Here is an 18980-nt window from a genome sequence, read left to right on the forward strand (position 1 = left end):
AATGAGCAAAGGAACGCGAACGAGCGCGAGTGATCGAGAGGGCTTGAGAGAAACGTTCTATAGAACGAGAGCACCATCTTAGTCCTCGCGCGTCTCGATGGGAATTAAGATCATTTTTGTACCGCGAACCGGCTGGTCGCAACGTTCAGTTGCTTAACAGCGATCGAGCGCGTTGGAATGTGCGGCTAATTATTGCTTCCGTTGTTCGCGTCCGATTTGTGCGATACACTTATCATTCCTGGCCACAGTCTCGTCGACGCCCTAACCCGCGTGAAGAAAGTTTCCGTGTGTTAACGAAAGTGACGCACGGCGCTCGAGTTTCGCGCATCGCGCTACGAAGTGCAGCTCCGAACACCACAGAATAAAACGTGACAGAACAAAGCGAACAGTGCGCGGGTTTTAGCAATAAGGGTTTTTTCCCCCGCCTAGTGTTTGTTGCTGCTGTGCTATCTTGCTGCTTCTCTGGTCCGATGTGTCACATCGCTTGCTAAGTGTGGTCATCGGGATCGAACAGAACAGTACACGGCCTCGACCATGACGGCGGAAACGCTGAAACCGTTTCTCAATCTACCGAACGCGACGGCCGACGAGCTGAAAGCACGCTGCGCGCAAAAGTCCACCGTTAAGCGAGGATTAGTTGCACTGGGATGCATTCTAGCGGCGGCCCTTTGCTGTGCGCTCATCGGTGTGCAGGTAGGCAGGGTCTCCCACGTTCCAGTGGCATTGTGTATTCGTGTGTAATTAGTAAAGATAAAAGAGCCAAGCTAAATGCACTCTAAACTTCCGTTGTAAGTTGCTTTGTGACTGTTTCCTACGGGAAACTGTTTATGGTTTTGTACATAACCTTGAACAATAATATAGACAGAAGATATTAAGATAGACATCCACGCCGATAAGAAATTCTCGCAGAATTGTTTCTCTCAAGAGCTAGTTCAAAAAGAAGAACATGAGCTCATTTCCTTCTTATTCTCTGCCAACCTACTGAAACCAGAGCTAGACAGAAATATTGTTCCCATGTAAAACATTTCGAAGTAATACAATTTGAAGGAAGATACTCGAATTTAAGAGTCATTTAAGAGTCAATTTATCCACACGAAATGGAAATAAAAACAGTCTTAAATTTACTTTTTGAACTGTAATTCTATGATTTACTTTCCATTTTAGCAAACCGTACACATAGACATTGACAAATTTGATCGTATATCAACGAATCTGTCGGAATAGCGTCTATAGTTGTAGGCATGATTACAGTAAAATACAAATCGGAGTTGTTTTTTTTGTGAAAATGCGCTTAATATTAACCAGTTGTATCTTTTGGTGATGTATTGTAAGACCCTTTTCAGTGAACAGTTAACGCTTGATAATAATAAGTTTAATTTAATGATAAAGACATAATTGGAAGTCCATCCTGAATTCAACTTTTATCAATGACTTTCTTCGTTTGAGCTAACCTTAAATTAGGTTGCCTTCTTAGTTGAATAGCTAGCTATTAGGTATTGTACAAGGGAGTAGTGTTGGGTGAGTCTTCAGGGTCAGGTTCATGAATCAGAATGAATCTTTGAACTGAATCTGAATCTGAAATATGTCAAATATCAATGAGTCTTAGAGGATTCCACCGTATAAGAGCTTGTCCGTTATGTACAGCCACCTCCGATCATCAGTTGCCAAACATGAGATTAGCCCGCCATTGCTCTGAGGATTCATGAATCCTTTTGAGAGTCGATTCCTGATTTGAATGACCTCTCTTTAAATATTCTTCTGGATGACCTATTGGTCTGGTCCTATTGAGATTTGTCTTGTGAAATAGACAATTATCGACTACATCTTTAGCTTTAAACACTTCGTTACAAAACAAAATATAGCCTAATTTGGTGCAATACAGGCAATCATGAGACATAATATCATAAAACAAGACCTATTTAATTCCCATTTCCCTTCCATTCATCAACTCCTTAATCGCGTTGTATTACACACTTCAACTGACCTTGGTACCTTGTTGCTCTTCCACAGATCTGGCATTTGAATAAGACGGCCGCACTGCAACAGGAAGTCGATGACCTGAAAATGCAACTGTACCAACGTGCCCGCGAGTTCACCGATTACGAGGCAAGTGCACCAGACCAAACCTACCTATGTACCTACCAAAAACGGCCAGACGTCTGCAGTTCATAACAGACCCATTCCCAGCCAGCCTTACTCTAAATGGTGCTTTAATCAATTCAAACGAAAGCACTCCAAAATTGTTAGCAGCTTCCACAGCTTGCGTTAGTCTCGTTTCTTACACGCTGCCGAGCTGAAATGAACTCCGCTCTCCATGCCGTCCCCGTTGAATACGGGACGAGTCTTGTCGGTACACGGGGGAAAGATGTGGCGCCGGCTTGTAGCAGCTGTAGTTGGCGTGGGCGAGAACAGAACTGATGTCCATTAAATTAAGCCTCTCCAAAATGTCATACCACACGGCACAATGCGAATCCCTCCCACTCCTCCCCCTCCGGGATTCGACCCGTTTGCCGAAACCGGACTGGATGATAATGTGTCCCCGAGTAGGGGATCGCAGCGTGATCTATTTATGATGCTTTAGTCGCTTGCAGGGCAGTGCGAACCGATTTCGCCCGTCAGCTTCACCCGACCGGTGCTGTTGCGAGACAGTTTCCGAGTATTGTAATGACTTGCAGAAAGTTTTGGGCAAACTTTTTGCCATCCTTTTCGACGCCCCGGCTTCGTTCGATACGCCCAAATATCGGGGCCCGACTTTACATGCTACACACGCGTAATGTTTGTGTGTGAGTGTGTGTCAAAAATTCTACACCCTGCTAGCATGAAATTGAATTTCCGTCCCATTCCCGCATACAATCAGCAAACGGTCCCGATGTTGGCGGCGTCATATAAACGCTTTGCCGGGTGAATCATTCCGTGGTCCGTGCTGATATCAAATTTCCTGCGGGATGTACGCGGGTCCACAATCTCGAGCGACCCGGGTTAGCGGAACGATAGCATCAAATCGTTCATTATGTGCGCTATTCATCCGAATTCCTACACATCATTGTCCGAGGCTTACAGGGGTCGAGCTGGGTTAAAGTAGGAACAGGAAGAAAAGATGGGTTTTGATGAACTGCACATGACAGTTTGCTTTTCCCGAGGGCCTATAGGACCATGGCGGCACTTTCCTCTGCCAATGGGCGAATAAAACGCTTACTGTCCACCCCAACACCAACACTGCGCCAGTGGGCCATTTTAACGCGCGCGGAAACCTCGCCTGGTTTTGTCGATTGTGACCTTTGCCGACGCGGTACACGGTCGGAAATCGGTGTCATAATGTTTTCATCGCGATCATTTTTCAACTTCAAAAAGAAAGATTAGGTGAAAAATGGAATTTCGGGCTAATTTGTTTGAATCCGTTGCAAGGTTGCGGAACCGGTCGCAAGCTATTTTGGGGTTTTTTCGTCTTCAAATAAATATTGAAAACGGAATGTAGATCAAGGTAAGCCGATTTTCCGATTCCTGGAACCTGAAGGTGAATCAAACCACAATTCTAAGGCCCTGAAGTTTTTGAGCATTCTAACGATTAATCATGCGCTTTCACGCGTTTCAGTCAAGGTTTAAAAGCGTGTGTTTAATGAGCGTATTTGACACGGCCACGTGTGGCGTACCAATGAGGCGCACACTTAATTCATTCCAGATAATATGGAACAATACGTCAAGCATGCACCCAAACGAAGTGTGAGTTTATATAAAGCTTCATCTGATAAAATTCATTTCACACTTTCGGTAAGCCACAGTTGTTGGGAACATTAACGCTTCGTTGCCCTGCAAGTCAGAACGTGTCATTCCACGTGCTACTCCATTTAGCTAATTAAAAGCCCTTTATGCCCTTTACGGAACACTTGCACTTCCCCTTCATCATCTAGGTCCACCAATCGATTTTTTGTGTTTTCACTGGATGCTTATGGAGATGTTAAACCAACCAATAAATACGCCAATTGCATTCGAACGCTAGCGGTGTGCATCGCACACGAACAAATTCGTTCCGCGCTGGTCTATTTCTGGTGCCAACTGGGCCCGCCTGGTGCATTGCGGTGCATTTTTGTTTGCCCTCGTGTTTGATTTAAGCGTACGTTTTATGGTGTAAATGTTTCCTTTCGCACAGTTGTTGCTCGCCGGGTGAAACCTTTCGTCGAACCTGTCGATCAGCCATTACCACCGACTAACGCGCGTCCAACGAACAAGCATCCCATCGCTTTGCCGGTGTCAGATGTAATGGCACGGCCCGAAACAGCAACATTTTCCCCGGCATTTCTGTTTTCGACAAATTTTAATGGCAACACCGTGCATCAGACGCCCACACGACGATTATCTGCTCTTAGGGGGTGGGAACGAGCACGAGCAAGAGCAAGGTGCACCGTGGCCCGATTTGCGTCACCGCCTGAGAGTTTACCTTCGGCGTTGATGCGCACCGATGTCCTTGACTTTGACCATCTTTAGGGCTCGGAACGGCATCAGCAAATGTTCGCTTTGGGGTGTGAACGGTGGTTTCATTACCTTTCGCTCATACATGCTCATAAATTAAGCGACCAAACGATGCGGGTTTTGGTCCACCCTCTAGAGAGAGCGTTTGCTGATGGAAGAACTTTTATTTCTGTGTGTTTTTAATTCTCTAGAACTAAAACACTGTTATACCCACAACTCAAGTGTGCAGCTCGTTTTGCATATCAAACATAAATGGAGCAGTTTTGCAGCACTTTGTTCTAGACAGTGTAAGTTGCCCTTGCCCATAACACTGGACCGCAAACGACGTCATTCGAGAAAGAAAGTGTATTGCTTAGAAATGACCAATACCAACACATTTCCCGGGCGCCTGCTGGTCAATATGACCTTTTTCCTCCTGCGCCGATCACACTTCTTCCCGCGTCTCGGACACACGAGGGCGCGACGAGCTGAGTGCACGAGGAAGTCGCATTAAGCTCGGCTTTGATCTGGCAGCCTTTGGCAACACTGACGCAACGGAACCAACCGGCCAACCAATCCAATACCCGGTTGCAGCGATGGTCCCAGTGCCGAACGCACAGCACAGTTTGCTGATTGTCGTTATTGACAGTTCGTTTGGGGGTTCGCCAGAATATCGTTATCGGTGCGCTACCAAACGATGGGCCCCGGCACAGCACGACAAACTAAACTGGACGTCGACATCACACTCCCAGGGGAAACCGAATAATGAATCGCAAACAGCGAGATTCGTTCGAGTGTCATACACACAACCCACGGACCCAGGTGGGTGCGGAAGAATGTTCTGCTGTTCATCGTCCGTAGGCTGCACTGTAGTGGCTTGTCAGTCAGTGATTAATTTACCTTTCTTTTGTCGCTCAAACTTTTGTCACTGTCAGCTTAGAAAAAGCTTTTCTTCAGTTTTGGAATGAAGGGTTTGTATTAATATTTGTATTAATCTTTTTTTGTATGGTAATTTAACTACTCCCATGATATTTAGGTGTAATTATACATAGATATTTAATTAATTTACTAATTAGAAAAAATGGTCTACGAGGCAGAGGCGGAACTCTAATAATTTTGTAGTAAATAATGAAAAAAAATTCAAACTGCTGAAAGGGCTTATTCTGTGACTAATCGGAAAGCTATTATGATCATAGAATCGTATCTCATGAAATATTGCAGTGAAACGTTTCCGGTTCGATGGGAACTAAATAGTAGAGGAATAACGAGATATAGTAAAATGTATGGAAAAGTAATGAACTTTTACGATATGTCGATCGAAGTAGCTAAAAAATCCCGAACGCGGTGTGGATCGGTAAGATTTCCGATCAGCAAAGGCTTGCTGGCGATGGAAACACATATTCTAAGCATTTATTTTGTGTTTTCATTTGAATTTGTAATGCCAAAAATTGTAAGTTATTTGTGTAATTCGTGTTTAATTACTAAACTATATTTTTTACAGTTTTGTTATGTTAAAAATGTCAAGAAATAAAATATCAGTTCGTGCTACGGAGAAACGGTCCGGATGGAATTATGTACCGGTCCTATCATGTAGGACCAGTCTCTCTCTCTCTATCTCTCTTCCTATCTCTCTCTCTCTCTTCTTGGCGTAACGACCTTCTAAAGTCGTCCCTGCGTTATCTGGCAAACTAGACTTAATTTTATCACGTAGTCGAATAGTGAGTCCTTGCTACGGGGGAAAAGTCCGGATGGGATTTTGGACCGGTCCTGTCATGTGAAGATCGGTGTCGCTAACATTGCACCACCTGCCGCTCTCCCAGTACCATTACCTAATACACCACTGGCTTCGCACGCACGGGTTGTTTGCAAATGCAGCCAAATTTGACAAATGCTATCGCAGTAGTCCTATGGCTACAGTCTACTTTTTCCGATTAAAATCGCTGTTACCGATTGGTAGCTTTCTCCAACGGCAAGCTTTTACGATTAAACGTTCGTTATAGTTCTTCGATAGGTACAGAATAATCGTTAGTAATTGTTTCATAATACTTCTTCTGCTTGCATATTTTCAATCGAATTCATGTCTCTAGGTGCTGACGATATTTTGTACTATTTCACAACAGTTTCTTTAAATTGTTATCTGATTTCGGTTTCCTCATGTACATTAAATTCCTATAAATGTTTGCAAGTTCTATGGTTAAGTTATGTCATCTGTTGATACTCTCCTTGACATCTAACTTCGCATCACAAAATCGCCAATAGGACTCTTAGAAGTCGAGAGGCACTATAGAGTTAGAGAGAGAGTAAGCCTCTTAATATGGACGGATGAGCGTAGTGCAGCCAGTCATAGAAGTTCCTACTGGATTATACAAGAAGAATCACTAAATATACAACAATGATTATGACAAAATCAATCAATTGACGTTTTTTGCATAACTAAGTAGAGTTGAGTTTAAAAATCTGCCTTCCAAAATAGGGAAAAGGAAGACTCGCCTTTAAATCGTGTCGTCTAAATGTTCCATCACATCACAACAATACGTAACACTTATCTAGTTCATATCCAATACCCGCAAACAATGAACACAATACACTAGAAGGACGCGACAATAAATCCTCCGACAATCCCGCTCATGCTCGTGAGCTGTGACTTATGGCCAGAATCCGACCCAGATGATCATAATTCATCCAATGATCGATATTGAAATCATGGCACTCTTTAGGTCACCGGTGATCTGAGCATACTGCCAAATAAGGCCGTCAGTGGGTTCGCTATAGACGGCCAAACTGCCGGCACAGGTACCAACAGAATGGCATTGATTTATAACGCTTGCCGCGTCCGCTGCTCTAACGCGCGTCGTCTAATCGCGCACAATCGGGGATTGGACATAGAAGAAAGGAAAACAAACACAATACGAATGTGACCACGAAACGTGGTCGCTTGGTGCCCGCATCGGCGCCATCGAAAAGAGGGTGGTGGTAACGACAGAACGTGACACACCGGGCCTTGCTCTTGAATGGTTTCTATCAAGCCGAATAGATGGCGATGCAAGGCGTGAAATTATTGACACGCTTTTTATGTTCCCTTGCTGTCCGTTTGCTGGGCGGCTAGTAGCTGACAACCAAGAACTATCCCTAACTTGCACCTTGCTGTCTCTGTTAATCATCATCCAATCGTTTCCAATCCAGTAAACATCTCGAATTCCCGAGAATGCACTAAAGATACCCCGCATCCGTAGCGGAAATGATCTTTTCGTACGGTACCGATCGGTATGGGCAAGAGTGTGTTGAACCGATGTAAACAAACCCATCAAGATTGTGAAGAAAGGTGTACGGATCTATTTTCGATCGCGTCCAACAACGATACCGGCCCAAGTGGGCTGTTTATCGTGTTTGCCACAAGCATCCATAAATTGGAAGTTTGTTAGTGTAACCGTGTATGGGTGTGCGTTTGCCATTAACGTGTATTTTTATCCCTCCGGACGCTCTACGTGCGATTATAGCCGGGATAAAATTATGAATGATTTGTAGTTATTTTTATCACAACTGAAACGAAATAACAAGATCATTCGCCTCGGTTCGGGTCGGTGCTTGCGATCAACGCCGACTGACGTCGATCGGCGACCGGTAGGTACAGTTCGCGTCACTGTTGACGGGCGAAAGTGGGCAAATGGAATTCCACTTGGCTGCAAACTTCAATTAATTCAAACAATTTAATTTAATTGATCACATTGCACGCAGCGATCGGAGTGTTGCACCGCACACTCTGCCGGCACCGTCTCGCACCGGGCAGAGAAAACAAAATGGTAAATGATGATTAACGCTCCCCTCCCCCAGCTGGTGACATCTGCATCTGTTGCATCGCAGAGGGCGGCGATCGATTGGGGAGGGGGTGGTGATGCGTGCCGGGTCCGTTACACGCTACATGACCCGCTCACACACATAAATAACGCTCGAGGCGCCACTCGGGTGACAAGTTGCGATTCGTAAACAAATGTGAGAATCGAGATCGAGAAGAAAGGAAAAACAGGCAAAACACGTTGCGTGTGCTTCGTGGCCCAACATTGGGCAAAGATCACTAGACGGTAGAGAAAGCACCCATCCAAGATTAGGAATTGGAAAGGGTGTGACAGCAAGGGATTAGCTGGCCAGCTTAAACTGGATGTAAGATACTTACGAAAAGCTTTGAACTACTCACTCACCGTAACTATGGCGACTCCAACAACTCCGACTTCAACGAACAAGTCGTAGTAATCAACGGGAAGTTATCGAAACAGAACGTCATGCAAGAGATCGAATGGCTGCGAATTTCTCGTCTTTTTGCACCGAAAACCCATCACTTTATCTAACTTTGCTTACCCACACAAAACTGACCATACGGAAAAAGTCCATTCTACCACCCTACCAACATCCCGTCCCGAACTCCCCGTGCTCATGCTCCCCGTGAAAGGCAACGGTGACAGCAAATGGGAAACATTAAGCGAGGAGATTTATCGTTCCTTTACGGATGCCGCCTAGTCGGATTCGCGTCGTTTTTTTTTCTTTACTTCATACCCTTGCAGAAACATCATAGCAGGGAGCGAAACAGAACAGGGATGGAGCGAATGATGGCAAAGTGTGTAGCTAAAACTTTGATGTCTTATTTTTAAAACTCTGGTAACAAACTGCTGTCCGGACGTACTGTTTAAGCCCGTGGGCACGTGTTAGTAGCGTCGCCGACTAATCGAATATGAGCGACCAGAAGCAAGTGGTTGACACTGCTCAATGAGCCGGTGGGTGTGTGTGTTGGGGGGTTGTGTGTTTTTGTGTCTTTTCCTATTGCTCCCATCACCCCATAGATAGTGTGGCAGAACCAAGCGAAAGAAAAACCGGTAAAATTGATGGTCATGGACGCGCGGTTTGTAGGTTTTTAATTTTTATGTTAATTTTTATTCGAGTCAGTGTTCTTCCACGGGCCGGTCGCAACTGCAACAGGGTCAGGCCCATCAGTGTCAGCATGAGTCGAGGACTGACTCGTTTCGGTAAAGTTATTACTGCTGACGGATCATTTTTTTTGTTTGTTCAATCAGGAGTTGCTCCAATGCAAAGGGAGTGAGGAATAGTATCCTTGTTGATGGCTGATGTGTTGTACAAATAACACTATTTTTTGGATGATGGACACTGGTAAACATAGGTCGTGGTATCGCAAGACAGTAAACATGATGGTTTGTTGTATGTGCATAAATTTGCTACTCCTGCGGTAGGGTTGAGTTTGTGGTAAGGGATCATAAATAAGGGTGGCTAAGGTGTTTCTTTCCCTTGTTGCATTATAGGCTGTTGTTTGTTATTTTTAAAGAAACTTTGTGCCACCTTATTTGATATTATTGTTTATTTGTTTATTTTAATGATATATCTTTGTATTATTATACAGTCTTTTCCCGAGTTACGCGAATAATGCGTGCCAGATAAATTCGCGTAACTCGGATTCCCTTCAGAATATCGTTTATAGTTGGTATTCAATGATCGATTTCTTCTTTTCACATTACGAAGCACATTAGTAGTTGATATTTCTACGTTCATTTCGAAAATTGAACTAAATTTGTTTCCAAAATTAATCTTTTTTATAATCAAAATGTAACGTATTTTTGGGAAAATTTGGAATTTCACAAATACAAACTTCAATTCCACATACAAAATTACACGAATTGTCAAGTTTTTGGGATTCGCGTTTCTCGAATTCGCGTAATTCGAGTGTCGCTTAACTCAGGAAAAGACTGTATTAATTATCTATTTATACATATTTATTTTAGTTTTATTTTAGTTACTTTAATTCATTCACAAATTCAATTGGTATTTGAATCCACCAGTGTATTTCTACTCGCACTAGAATTGTTAACACAATTTGCATAAAATTGCTAAAAAAAAAATTGCTCATGCTAAAAAAAGCACAAATTTATCTCTTTTCCATACATTCTACTCAAGCAGGACGGTCAATTAAAATTCCTTCATGATCCACAGTACCATCTGCCACTGGCCGTAACATATCCGTTGGTCATCTCAAAGCATAATAAAAACAACTCCACCAACTCCTCCCCACCAAGCGAATCTCAAGTGTTTCAAATAGTTTCAATCCAAACTTTGGCGCCAGTTCACTCGATCGGCAGGGAAAAAAAACTCGCCACCATAAACAGCGCTCCACATAAACCTCCCAAAACCCAGCGACTTGCATGGAATTCCTTATTTTACGGTCCCGCTCAGTTCGTCATTGGCGATAGAAAAGGAAACCATACGGCGTCTAATTTGATCTTATGCTCGAACTTGCGCTTCCTGCCTTCCGGACCAAATCGGGACAAACGTTCGTCAGCAAACAACGCCCCCCCTCTCCCCCTTCCCCCACCGTTCGTACCTTACGCCATCCGTTCCTCCAGCTACGTTCTGTTCTTGGCTCGTGCAAATGGAGAATGTTGGGTCAGCATAGTTGGCGAAACAGTTTGAATCAGGTCGGTTCTGTCAGCTTCCCGAGTTCATTAAACGGCAGGTGGTTGATGCCTGGAACGCTGAAAATACCAGACCGATCTGGGCAGTGCAGCGCTGGCGGTAGGCAGCGAAGTTTACTGTATTTTTAGCAGCAAAGCACTCTCCGAACTCTCCATTAATTAGCGAGGGTCTTTGTAGTTGTTCGATCTAAAATCGAAAAAGCGAAGCCATCCACTGGTGAAATGATCACCGACCGAGGGGTCGGTCGCCTGTCCATTTCACCAACAAAATGACGCAGATGTACTGACGGGGACAGACGCTACAACAAAAAAAAAAGAAACAGCGTGGCTTACCGTTTCGAAAACGTTTATAATTTGCACCACGATCATTTGCACATGATTAATGCTGCTGGTGGGCGACCGGCTGGTGCACACTGAAATGTGTTTTCTTGCTTTTTGCGTATTTTTTTTTTGTTTCTCTCGAAATGCGAAAGCAATGAGAAAATATTTATGAAAGGCTCGAAAAATTAAACCCCACCGTCGAGTGAATTAATGTCGCGTGTGTCATTTATCACGACGCTAATACACGTACGCATACTTCTGCCCGCCAAAGAATGATCTACCGTTGCGAATGATGTATGCTGTTGATATGCAAATGAAGGAGAAAAAAGGGACGGTTTTCTTCAGCTTTTTTCGTTACGCCACTCGGCAGGAAAACCCCCGCTGACCAATGAAATGACCATGTTCACAAGGCCCACCGAGCGGCTAACCCGCCAAACAGAGAAGCATATGTTGCGCAGCAAGGTCATGTTGCGTTGGGTCTGTCTACCTTGAATTACGGTGTGCTGACGTACGCTCGGTAAATGTTCTAAACGGAGTTTTTCTCCCTCCCCCCTCCCCATTTTAACCTGCTCCCGTCTAATGCGTTAGAAGATTGATGGCAGCGTTAAAATTATAAAATTGTTCCCAAACACATTTTCAGGCAGGGCAGTTATTTATTGAAAGTAGCGTGATCGAGTTTTCGACTATAAAAACACGCTCGGCACATACGACGGTGTCGAATGGTGTTTTTGATAAGCTGCGGATAATTTATTGAAACATCGCAAACATATTCTAGGATCACGAAGCTATTAATCAATGCACATCTTTGAGGCAGCAAACAAATTCGAAGTATTTTCCCTCATTTGTAATTAATCTTTTTACACATTAGTTTATTAAGCAATCGATCGTACATATATTTCAGTGGCGGATCTAACGGTGGGTGGGGTAGGCAGCCGCCTTGGGCCTCACCATGTGAAGGACCCCGAAAGATGCTGTTTAGTAGGGAAAAGTGTATGAATTATGTCAGAAATGGGCTCGACAAGCGTCACTTAAACTTTCTTCGTATGCTACAGGGAAGAAATCTTCTGGAGAAATTGATACCCTTCCTCCCTCTCCTCCCGTCTTCTCCGGTCTACAGTTATCAAATATGTTCAGAACCCATCCCCCCCCCCCCCTCCCTCCTCCCCTCTCGTCCAACTTGTTCTAAGTGAGACAGTAGTGCGGATTGATCCATGGCCTCCATGGGATTGATCCGCCACAGATATAATTATATGTAAATCATTCAAGAAACTTGTTATTGCTTTGTTTGGGTTCATTCAATTATTACGTAACGCTGTTAGGGGGGGGGAGGGGTTCCTTCAAACGTTACGGTTTGTTACATAGGGGGAGGGGGGGTTCAACTTTATGTTACGTTACATAGAATATGTTGTTTAGATGGCTAAATTATTGATGATTCTATTTTTCGTCATTCATCATTGCCACTGCTGCATAGTTTCGACCTCACTGGTTGGGTCTATTTTAGTTGTGTGATTTGTATTCGCACCTTTATACATTATACATTAAGTGTAAATTTCTCTTTAAATTTAGTCTCTGATTCTTCATTTTGTATCATTTTTGTTTGTATTTGTATTTGGAAAGAAGAATGGCGCCATTGTCTCGAGAATTGTCAGGCCTTGTTCTACCTCATGATCATTACGGTACTATTACGGAACCCATGATGAAAGACTTCGAACTATTGATTTGGAATTAGAGAAAAAGAATTTTAAGTGTGCAGGTGAAACAGCTGCAGAAATATGGAACGATATAACATTCGGTGGATTCCCCGTAGTTTCGGATTATATTGACCCAAGTTCCCCTGAGTTATCGTTTGATTTCATACTTAGCTGTGATGCAGAATGGTGTTCATCACATGCACTTCACAGTACTTTTTGCAAATAGTGAAATGTACAAATCGCAAATGTTGCAGCACACCCAGAAGCAGCTATTTCGATATAATGCCAACGCAATTAATGTCTGCTCCGATTCGCATCAATCAAACTGCAGATGGGATTAAAGCCGTGTACCCAAGTTTGTCCGAAACGAGTGGATCGTTTGTTTCACTCTTCCTTAATAACTCGATTAACACTGCAAAGATCCTACCTAAACCTCTTCCATCATCAACAAGAGCTGCCATATGACCTATATTGCCCTTCATTACAAAAGGTGTTACAAAGCAGAGTTTGTAAAATTTGCGAAATATATTTTGCTTCACATGTTATGCTGAACCAACATAATCAAATTCATTCCACAAAAGATCGGTTGTTAGAATCGTCGTCAGTGTCCAAACACGACGTAAATTAAAGTAAAAAGAAGGTGATTACGATCAAGGATCAGGAGGATATATGGTTGGGTTCAGATGATGAAGATTTGAGATTTGGGTTGTAAACAATGATGCTGTCCCAATCGTCAGCATTGACTTATGTCAATGTCCCAACTTATGCAGCCACTTGGCAAAACTTGTAATCTAAAAGTAAAACGTTTAAAAATCAGTAGCTTGATGTTTTTTTTTCAGTATTATGTTCGAAATAAAAATGGAAGTTAAAATGTCGTAGATTTTTTTTTGTAAAATAAAAAAAATTACTGGTTATTAGTGGGGGGGGGGGGGGGGGGGGGGGAGGTTTCATAATATTACGTAATTAATTGAGGGGGGTTCATTCCAGCGTTACGTTTTGTTACAATGGGGGGGGAGGGGGTCCAAAATTCTCAATTTTTGCGTTACGTAATAATTGAACGGCCCCTTTATCATTTCTTAAAGTGACGTACTATGTCGTTCCAATATAAATTACACGTCAAATGGCACAGAATAACTGTCAAGCTCGAACAAACCTCATCTTTCCATCTTCCCAATGTAACTTCTGCGCCTGCTACGATGCCTTTCCCCAAAGACAATTTCCAGCACGCGCAGCATGTCATGATTTACATAAATTTGATATTTTAAATACGCCTCGAAGCTTTCCATCCGGCTTTACCTTACATAACTGCTTATGTTATTATGTTAGGCAAACAGAGGATGAAACGTATTTTATTTCCCTGGCGTGCTTCATGGCATAGAAACAAAGAATTCTTCCCGTTTACTTTATTTTGAGGTAAAAAAGCAGGGTTGACAGGGAAAAAGGATCCGAAAGGCCCCACTTGGGCGATACAGTTTCCTTGTTTCGGATGAACCCGAATAAAAGGGTTTTGGATGTCACGGACGGTCAAGAGCGCTAAGGGAAACTTTTAATGAACTCAACCTTCATGGAGGCAGTGTTTGGGCGGTCTTGATTGAATGAGATCGAAAAGGATATCCATTTTTATTTTACCATTTGCCCTTTTAGTCCTTTTCTTTCTTTTTGCTGCAATCCACATTAATCATTGAGCAATTATTTACTCTTCAACTTTCAGTTTGACAACGATCTGTTTGACAATGCGGACGAGTACGCGTACGAACCGGAGGAAGACCTCGACCAGGATGTGTCCGACGATGGCCACCGGGAGCAGGAAACGAACGACAGTGGTCTGATGAGCAGTGGTATGCAGGACGAAGAGATGGAGGACAATGAGGAGCGGGAAAACCTTGGACTCGAGGATCTGAGGGAAACGAACGAAGACGACGATATTATCATCGATGACAGTGTGGACACTAGTGTGCCCGGTGGCATCCGTCGGGCCCGATCCATTTCCGGTGTTACACGGCAGGGTGTGCCGATTGTCGATGAACCGTATGTACCGAGGCGGAACCGTACCCGGCATCCGCACCGGATCTACGAGCAACTGCGCCAACGGCCGGAAGAGCTGGTCACACCGCCGCCCTCGGGGGAAATGTTCCGATGGGACGTCGAAAATCGGTAAGGGGCGAGAGGGGAAGACCGTGGGGTGGCGTGGGTTTTGGCCGACCTTACAATGTCTTTGTGTTATGGGCACGATTTTATTTGCAGCAAAACTCACACAGCCTCCCGTCAGCAGTCGTACGGCTCTATTAGCATTAGACCGTACCAGCATGAAATACACAACCACCGAGAGCATCACAGCACCACACCGATGCCTGTGGCGTATGGATCACGTGTGGACGTAAGACATCACTCACGCAACGAGGTAATGGGCACACGAAATTTACACACGAGAATGTGCTTAATGTAACATTCGAAGAAGTCAGTTTAAGGCCACCCTTAGGGGAATTTTTGGAAATCATTCAAGGAATCATCAGTTATTCACTAGTGATGTTCTCATTTTTATCCTCACCACCAACTCCTTTAGCTGAATGCCGGAAACCCAACCAAACCACCGGCACCAATGCTGAACCGAATGAGCCGCGTCCAGGCAACCGGTGAAACCATGCGAAAACAGCTCCAGCAGACACAACGATTCCCCAAGGTGGTTGGCAATCCTGGCACACAGAAGGTCAGTTACTAACCGGAACCGGACGCGCTACAATGTTGCCGGCCACTTTACGATCCGTTCGCTTCTCTCTTTCGCTACGCCGTTCCTTCCGCACAGGAAATCGTAATGGCACCGGAATCACGCGTTCGTTTGCGTCAGCGCAAAACCGGCGCTGCCCAGTCGGGCGAACCGTTGGCGAAGGGTGTGCACCTGGTAAAGCAGAGCAGCAGCGGCGTTTTCCACCGGAACACGCGCCACCGCGACTGGACCGCGAAGGATGACGCGAGCAAGCAGGCCATACAGTCGGGTCAAACGTTTGCCTTCGACGGTGAGCAGCTTACCGTCAACGAGCCCGGCCTGTACTACGTTTATGCGCAGGTGAGTGGAAATGGGATGAAGATTCTCCGATGTCCGGACATTGAACCGGACCGGAGACGCAAAGTGCAAGATAAGGAGTGTTCGTGGTAGCGTTTTTTTTCCAAAAATAAACAACACGCTCAGCTCGGCTGGGATCGTTCGGAAGGCTGGCGCATTGGAAGTGTGCACAAAATGGTTTTTTTTCCAACCATGGGAACCAACCATAGTCATGATTGTTTGGTTCCAGGAAGGTGCAAATTGTGTGCTGGAGTATTACATTTCCTGCAGTGTCAAGAAACGATACCGAGATGGGTTCAACTCCATGTGACATCATCAATCATCATTATGTATATTTTATTCCTTTCAAGCCTGTTTGTTAACTTTTTTAAGTATCACATGAACTGGAGAGATGGTTTATGACAATAGTTTTACAACTTTGGTACACCAGTCTGGGATATCCAAACAGATTTGGAATAATTTTAGCTCAACAATCTAATCATCGGCAATTTGTTCCACCATGGAAAAGCTCATAAACGTTCCCTTCCAGAAAGGTTTTTTAAATCCGCAAATTACAAAACAATTCCAAAAAAAAACATAAGGATCGTAAAAATCACTTTGAATATTTACGCCTAACCCTGTCTCTTTATTGATTTCTTCTCATGTTAATAAATGTAAAACTTGATGAAAACGAATGTGGCTTTGGGTTTCGACATTCAGAAACGAAAAGCCAGGACCTACTCAATATTGATATCCCAAAACAAAATAAGTTTCTAAAACAGTTAAGTTACAAGGTATACAGATACAGACTCTCTCTCTCTCTATCTTCTTCTTGGCGTAACGACCCTCTAGGTCACGCCTGCAATTTCTGGCTTACTAGACTTAATTTTACCACGTAGCCGAACAGTGAGTCGGGGATTGATTCGGATGGGATTTTGGACCGGTTTTAGGCATACAGGACATGGTATTTTTTTCAATAGGAACAGCCAGTCCGTACTGCCGCATAATTGATCTTGAAGTCAAAAAGAAAAGACTTTGCAATTCATTGTGGTTTAGCTGAGAATGTTTCTAAACAAGTAAAAACTGAGTGCTAAAATAGTTTCATTTCCATTCAACAACAACAAAACAGTTCTATTAAGTACTTACAGTATATATCAGCTACTTAACTAGGCTGTTGGTTTAGTTAGCTAAACCGTTTGTTTAAATTAATATAAAAAGAAATAGATTTATTTGAATATTTATCGGATATTTACTTCTGCCAACGTTTGTTAAAATATTTTTTTGGTTCATTTTAAGTACATTTGAAGGATATCAATGACAGACGAAATATTAACTTTTGTTTTTGTTGTACAAGAATAGATTTTAGTTAAATGTCATTGTGTTTGGAGTTTAGTTTAAGACAGCGTATACTTTTTCTTCTTTTGATCAATTATTTCACCAAAATGAAAATTTCTTACTGAGATCCACCCTTTATCACCATCCTTCTCCCTCTTTCTCGTAGGTGACCTACAGCAACGAGTACGACACGAACGGCTTCAAGGTGTTGGTGGGCGATAAAAAGCATCTTTCCTGCTCCGTGCACTCGCGGGGCGAAAACACCAACACCTGCTTTACGGCGGGTATTACCGAAATTCCTAACCACAGCACAACCATCGCCATCGAGGACGTGGATCATGGCCGGCAGCACGTCATGTACCCGGAGAAGACGTTCTTTGGCGTGTTCAAGATTGGCCGGCTACCGCAAACGGGTGCCGTCCGTCACCGATCGGCTCGGAAGGTGGTTTAGGGGGCCCGGTGTTGCCATCGAAAATGAAGCCACTGTGCGGGAGTGCTTTGCATGCAACTGTATGTCGGCATGAGTACCTGTGTGTGTGAGACGGTGGAGATGAGATGCAAAGCAGAAGGCCATTTATTATACTGCACTGTACCCAGCAATGGTCACCAATGGCCAGCAAAACGTAGCATGTTCCACCATAAGTGTATTTATTTCCTCTTCTCCCCCCTCCCCCTTCCTCCCCCCTCCCCTCGCCAACCCTTTCTTCCTGCGTGTGTATGTGTGAGGTTTTTAAAATACTAAAATCCATATCGTTAAGCATTAGGTGCATTGTAACATTGTGTATTACCGTTGTTTGCATGAGCTAGCGTTGTAGCGTGTATGCTGGTAATGCTCGTCCTCTTCGTAGTCGTAGCCGACCGGGGGCAAGAATCCCGACCCCCTTAATCCGACCGAATGCAGTGCAGCCGTGTTCTGCACCGCAACCCGACACCGATTGTCGGCACGGAAAATGGTTTGTGATAATGTTATAGCACGTGCGGCCGTGCTGAGCGATCGGATCGGTCCAACAGTCACGGATTGCAACGGGACAAACAAAGGCCGGCTGTGTGCAGTACGCTGGGAGCGAGCACGGTAACGAATGAGCAGCAATAACAGAAACCAAGTATGGGAAAACTTTTCTAAATAAAGATGTACCATTGAAAGGAAAGCTGAAAGAATGTGTGCACACTTCATGGCGAATGGCACATCAATCGCCCCTCTTTTTTGTTTTTTTGCTGCTCGAAATGGGGTGAACAAAATGGAGGAGCAAGAATGCGTTCGAATGGTGTGATAACGAGGGTGATAACGATCCGGGCGGTTGGTGACAAATTTGTCGTTTGATTCCGGCTCGTTGAAGATTTCAACCATTCTGCGCTTTGTGTCCTCCCTCCATTGCCCCTTTCGCTCCCCAGACCCCACGCTCCCGCCTCCTCCTCATCCTTTAGAAAGTTTTTCACATTCCACCACGTCAACGGATGCTGGAAAATGTATGAACCGAGCGGGGAAACTCCGAGGGTGCATCGGACGTGATGACATGAATGCGGCACGGGGTCGACCGTTTGGAATGTGAACTGTGAAACGGTGTGTGAGGGCATCACGGTACGCCTCAACGAACGGGCATGACAGGCGTGGCACACATATTAAACCCATCCAACAAAAGGATGGCGCAAGCCGAGTCAACGGGCATAATGCTTGAC

At 44.2% G+C, this 18980-nt stretch overlaps 1 protein-coding gene across 1 annotated transcript; it reads left to right on the forward strand.

Annotated features, from left to right (window-relative positions):
* The first annotated feature begins 534 nt into the window (after window positions 1–534).
* On the forward strand, window positions 535–17754 carry LOC128712908 (protein eiger). The gene is made up of 7 exons (XM_053807773.1): window positions 535–693; window positions 2011–2106; window positions 14640–15082; window positions 15173–15329; window positions 15492–15635; window positions 15732–15992; window positions 17470–17754. The coding sequence occupies exons 1-7, from the start codon at window positions 535–537 to the stop codon at window positions 17752–17754; spliced, it is 1545 nt and encodes a 514-aa protein (XP_053663748.1).
* Window positions 17755–18980: the final 1226 nt, after the last annotated feature.

This window comes from Anopheles marshallii, chromosome 3 (assembly GCF_943734725.1).
Source record: "Anopheles marshallii chromosome 3, idAnoMarsDA_429_01, whole genome shotgun sequence".
NCBI lineage: Eukaryota > Metazoa > Arthropoda > Insecta > Diptera > Culicidae > Anopheles > Anopheles marshallii.

Coding starts and splice junctions, on each gene's coding strand:
- LOC128712908 (XM_053807773.1), top strand. CDS start 535: ATGACGGCGGAAACGCTGAAACCGTTTCTCAATCTACCGAACGCGACG. Junction 694..2,010: donor GTGCGCTCATCGGTGTGCAG/GTAGGCAGGGTC, acceptor GCTCTTCCACAG/ATCTGGCATTTGAATAAGAC. Junction 15,330..15,491: donor GACATCACTCACGCAACGAG/GTAATGGGCACA, acceptor CAACTCCTTTAG/CTGAATGCCGGAAACCCAAC.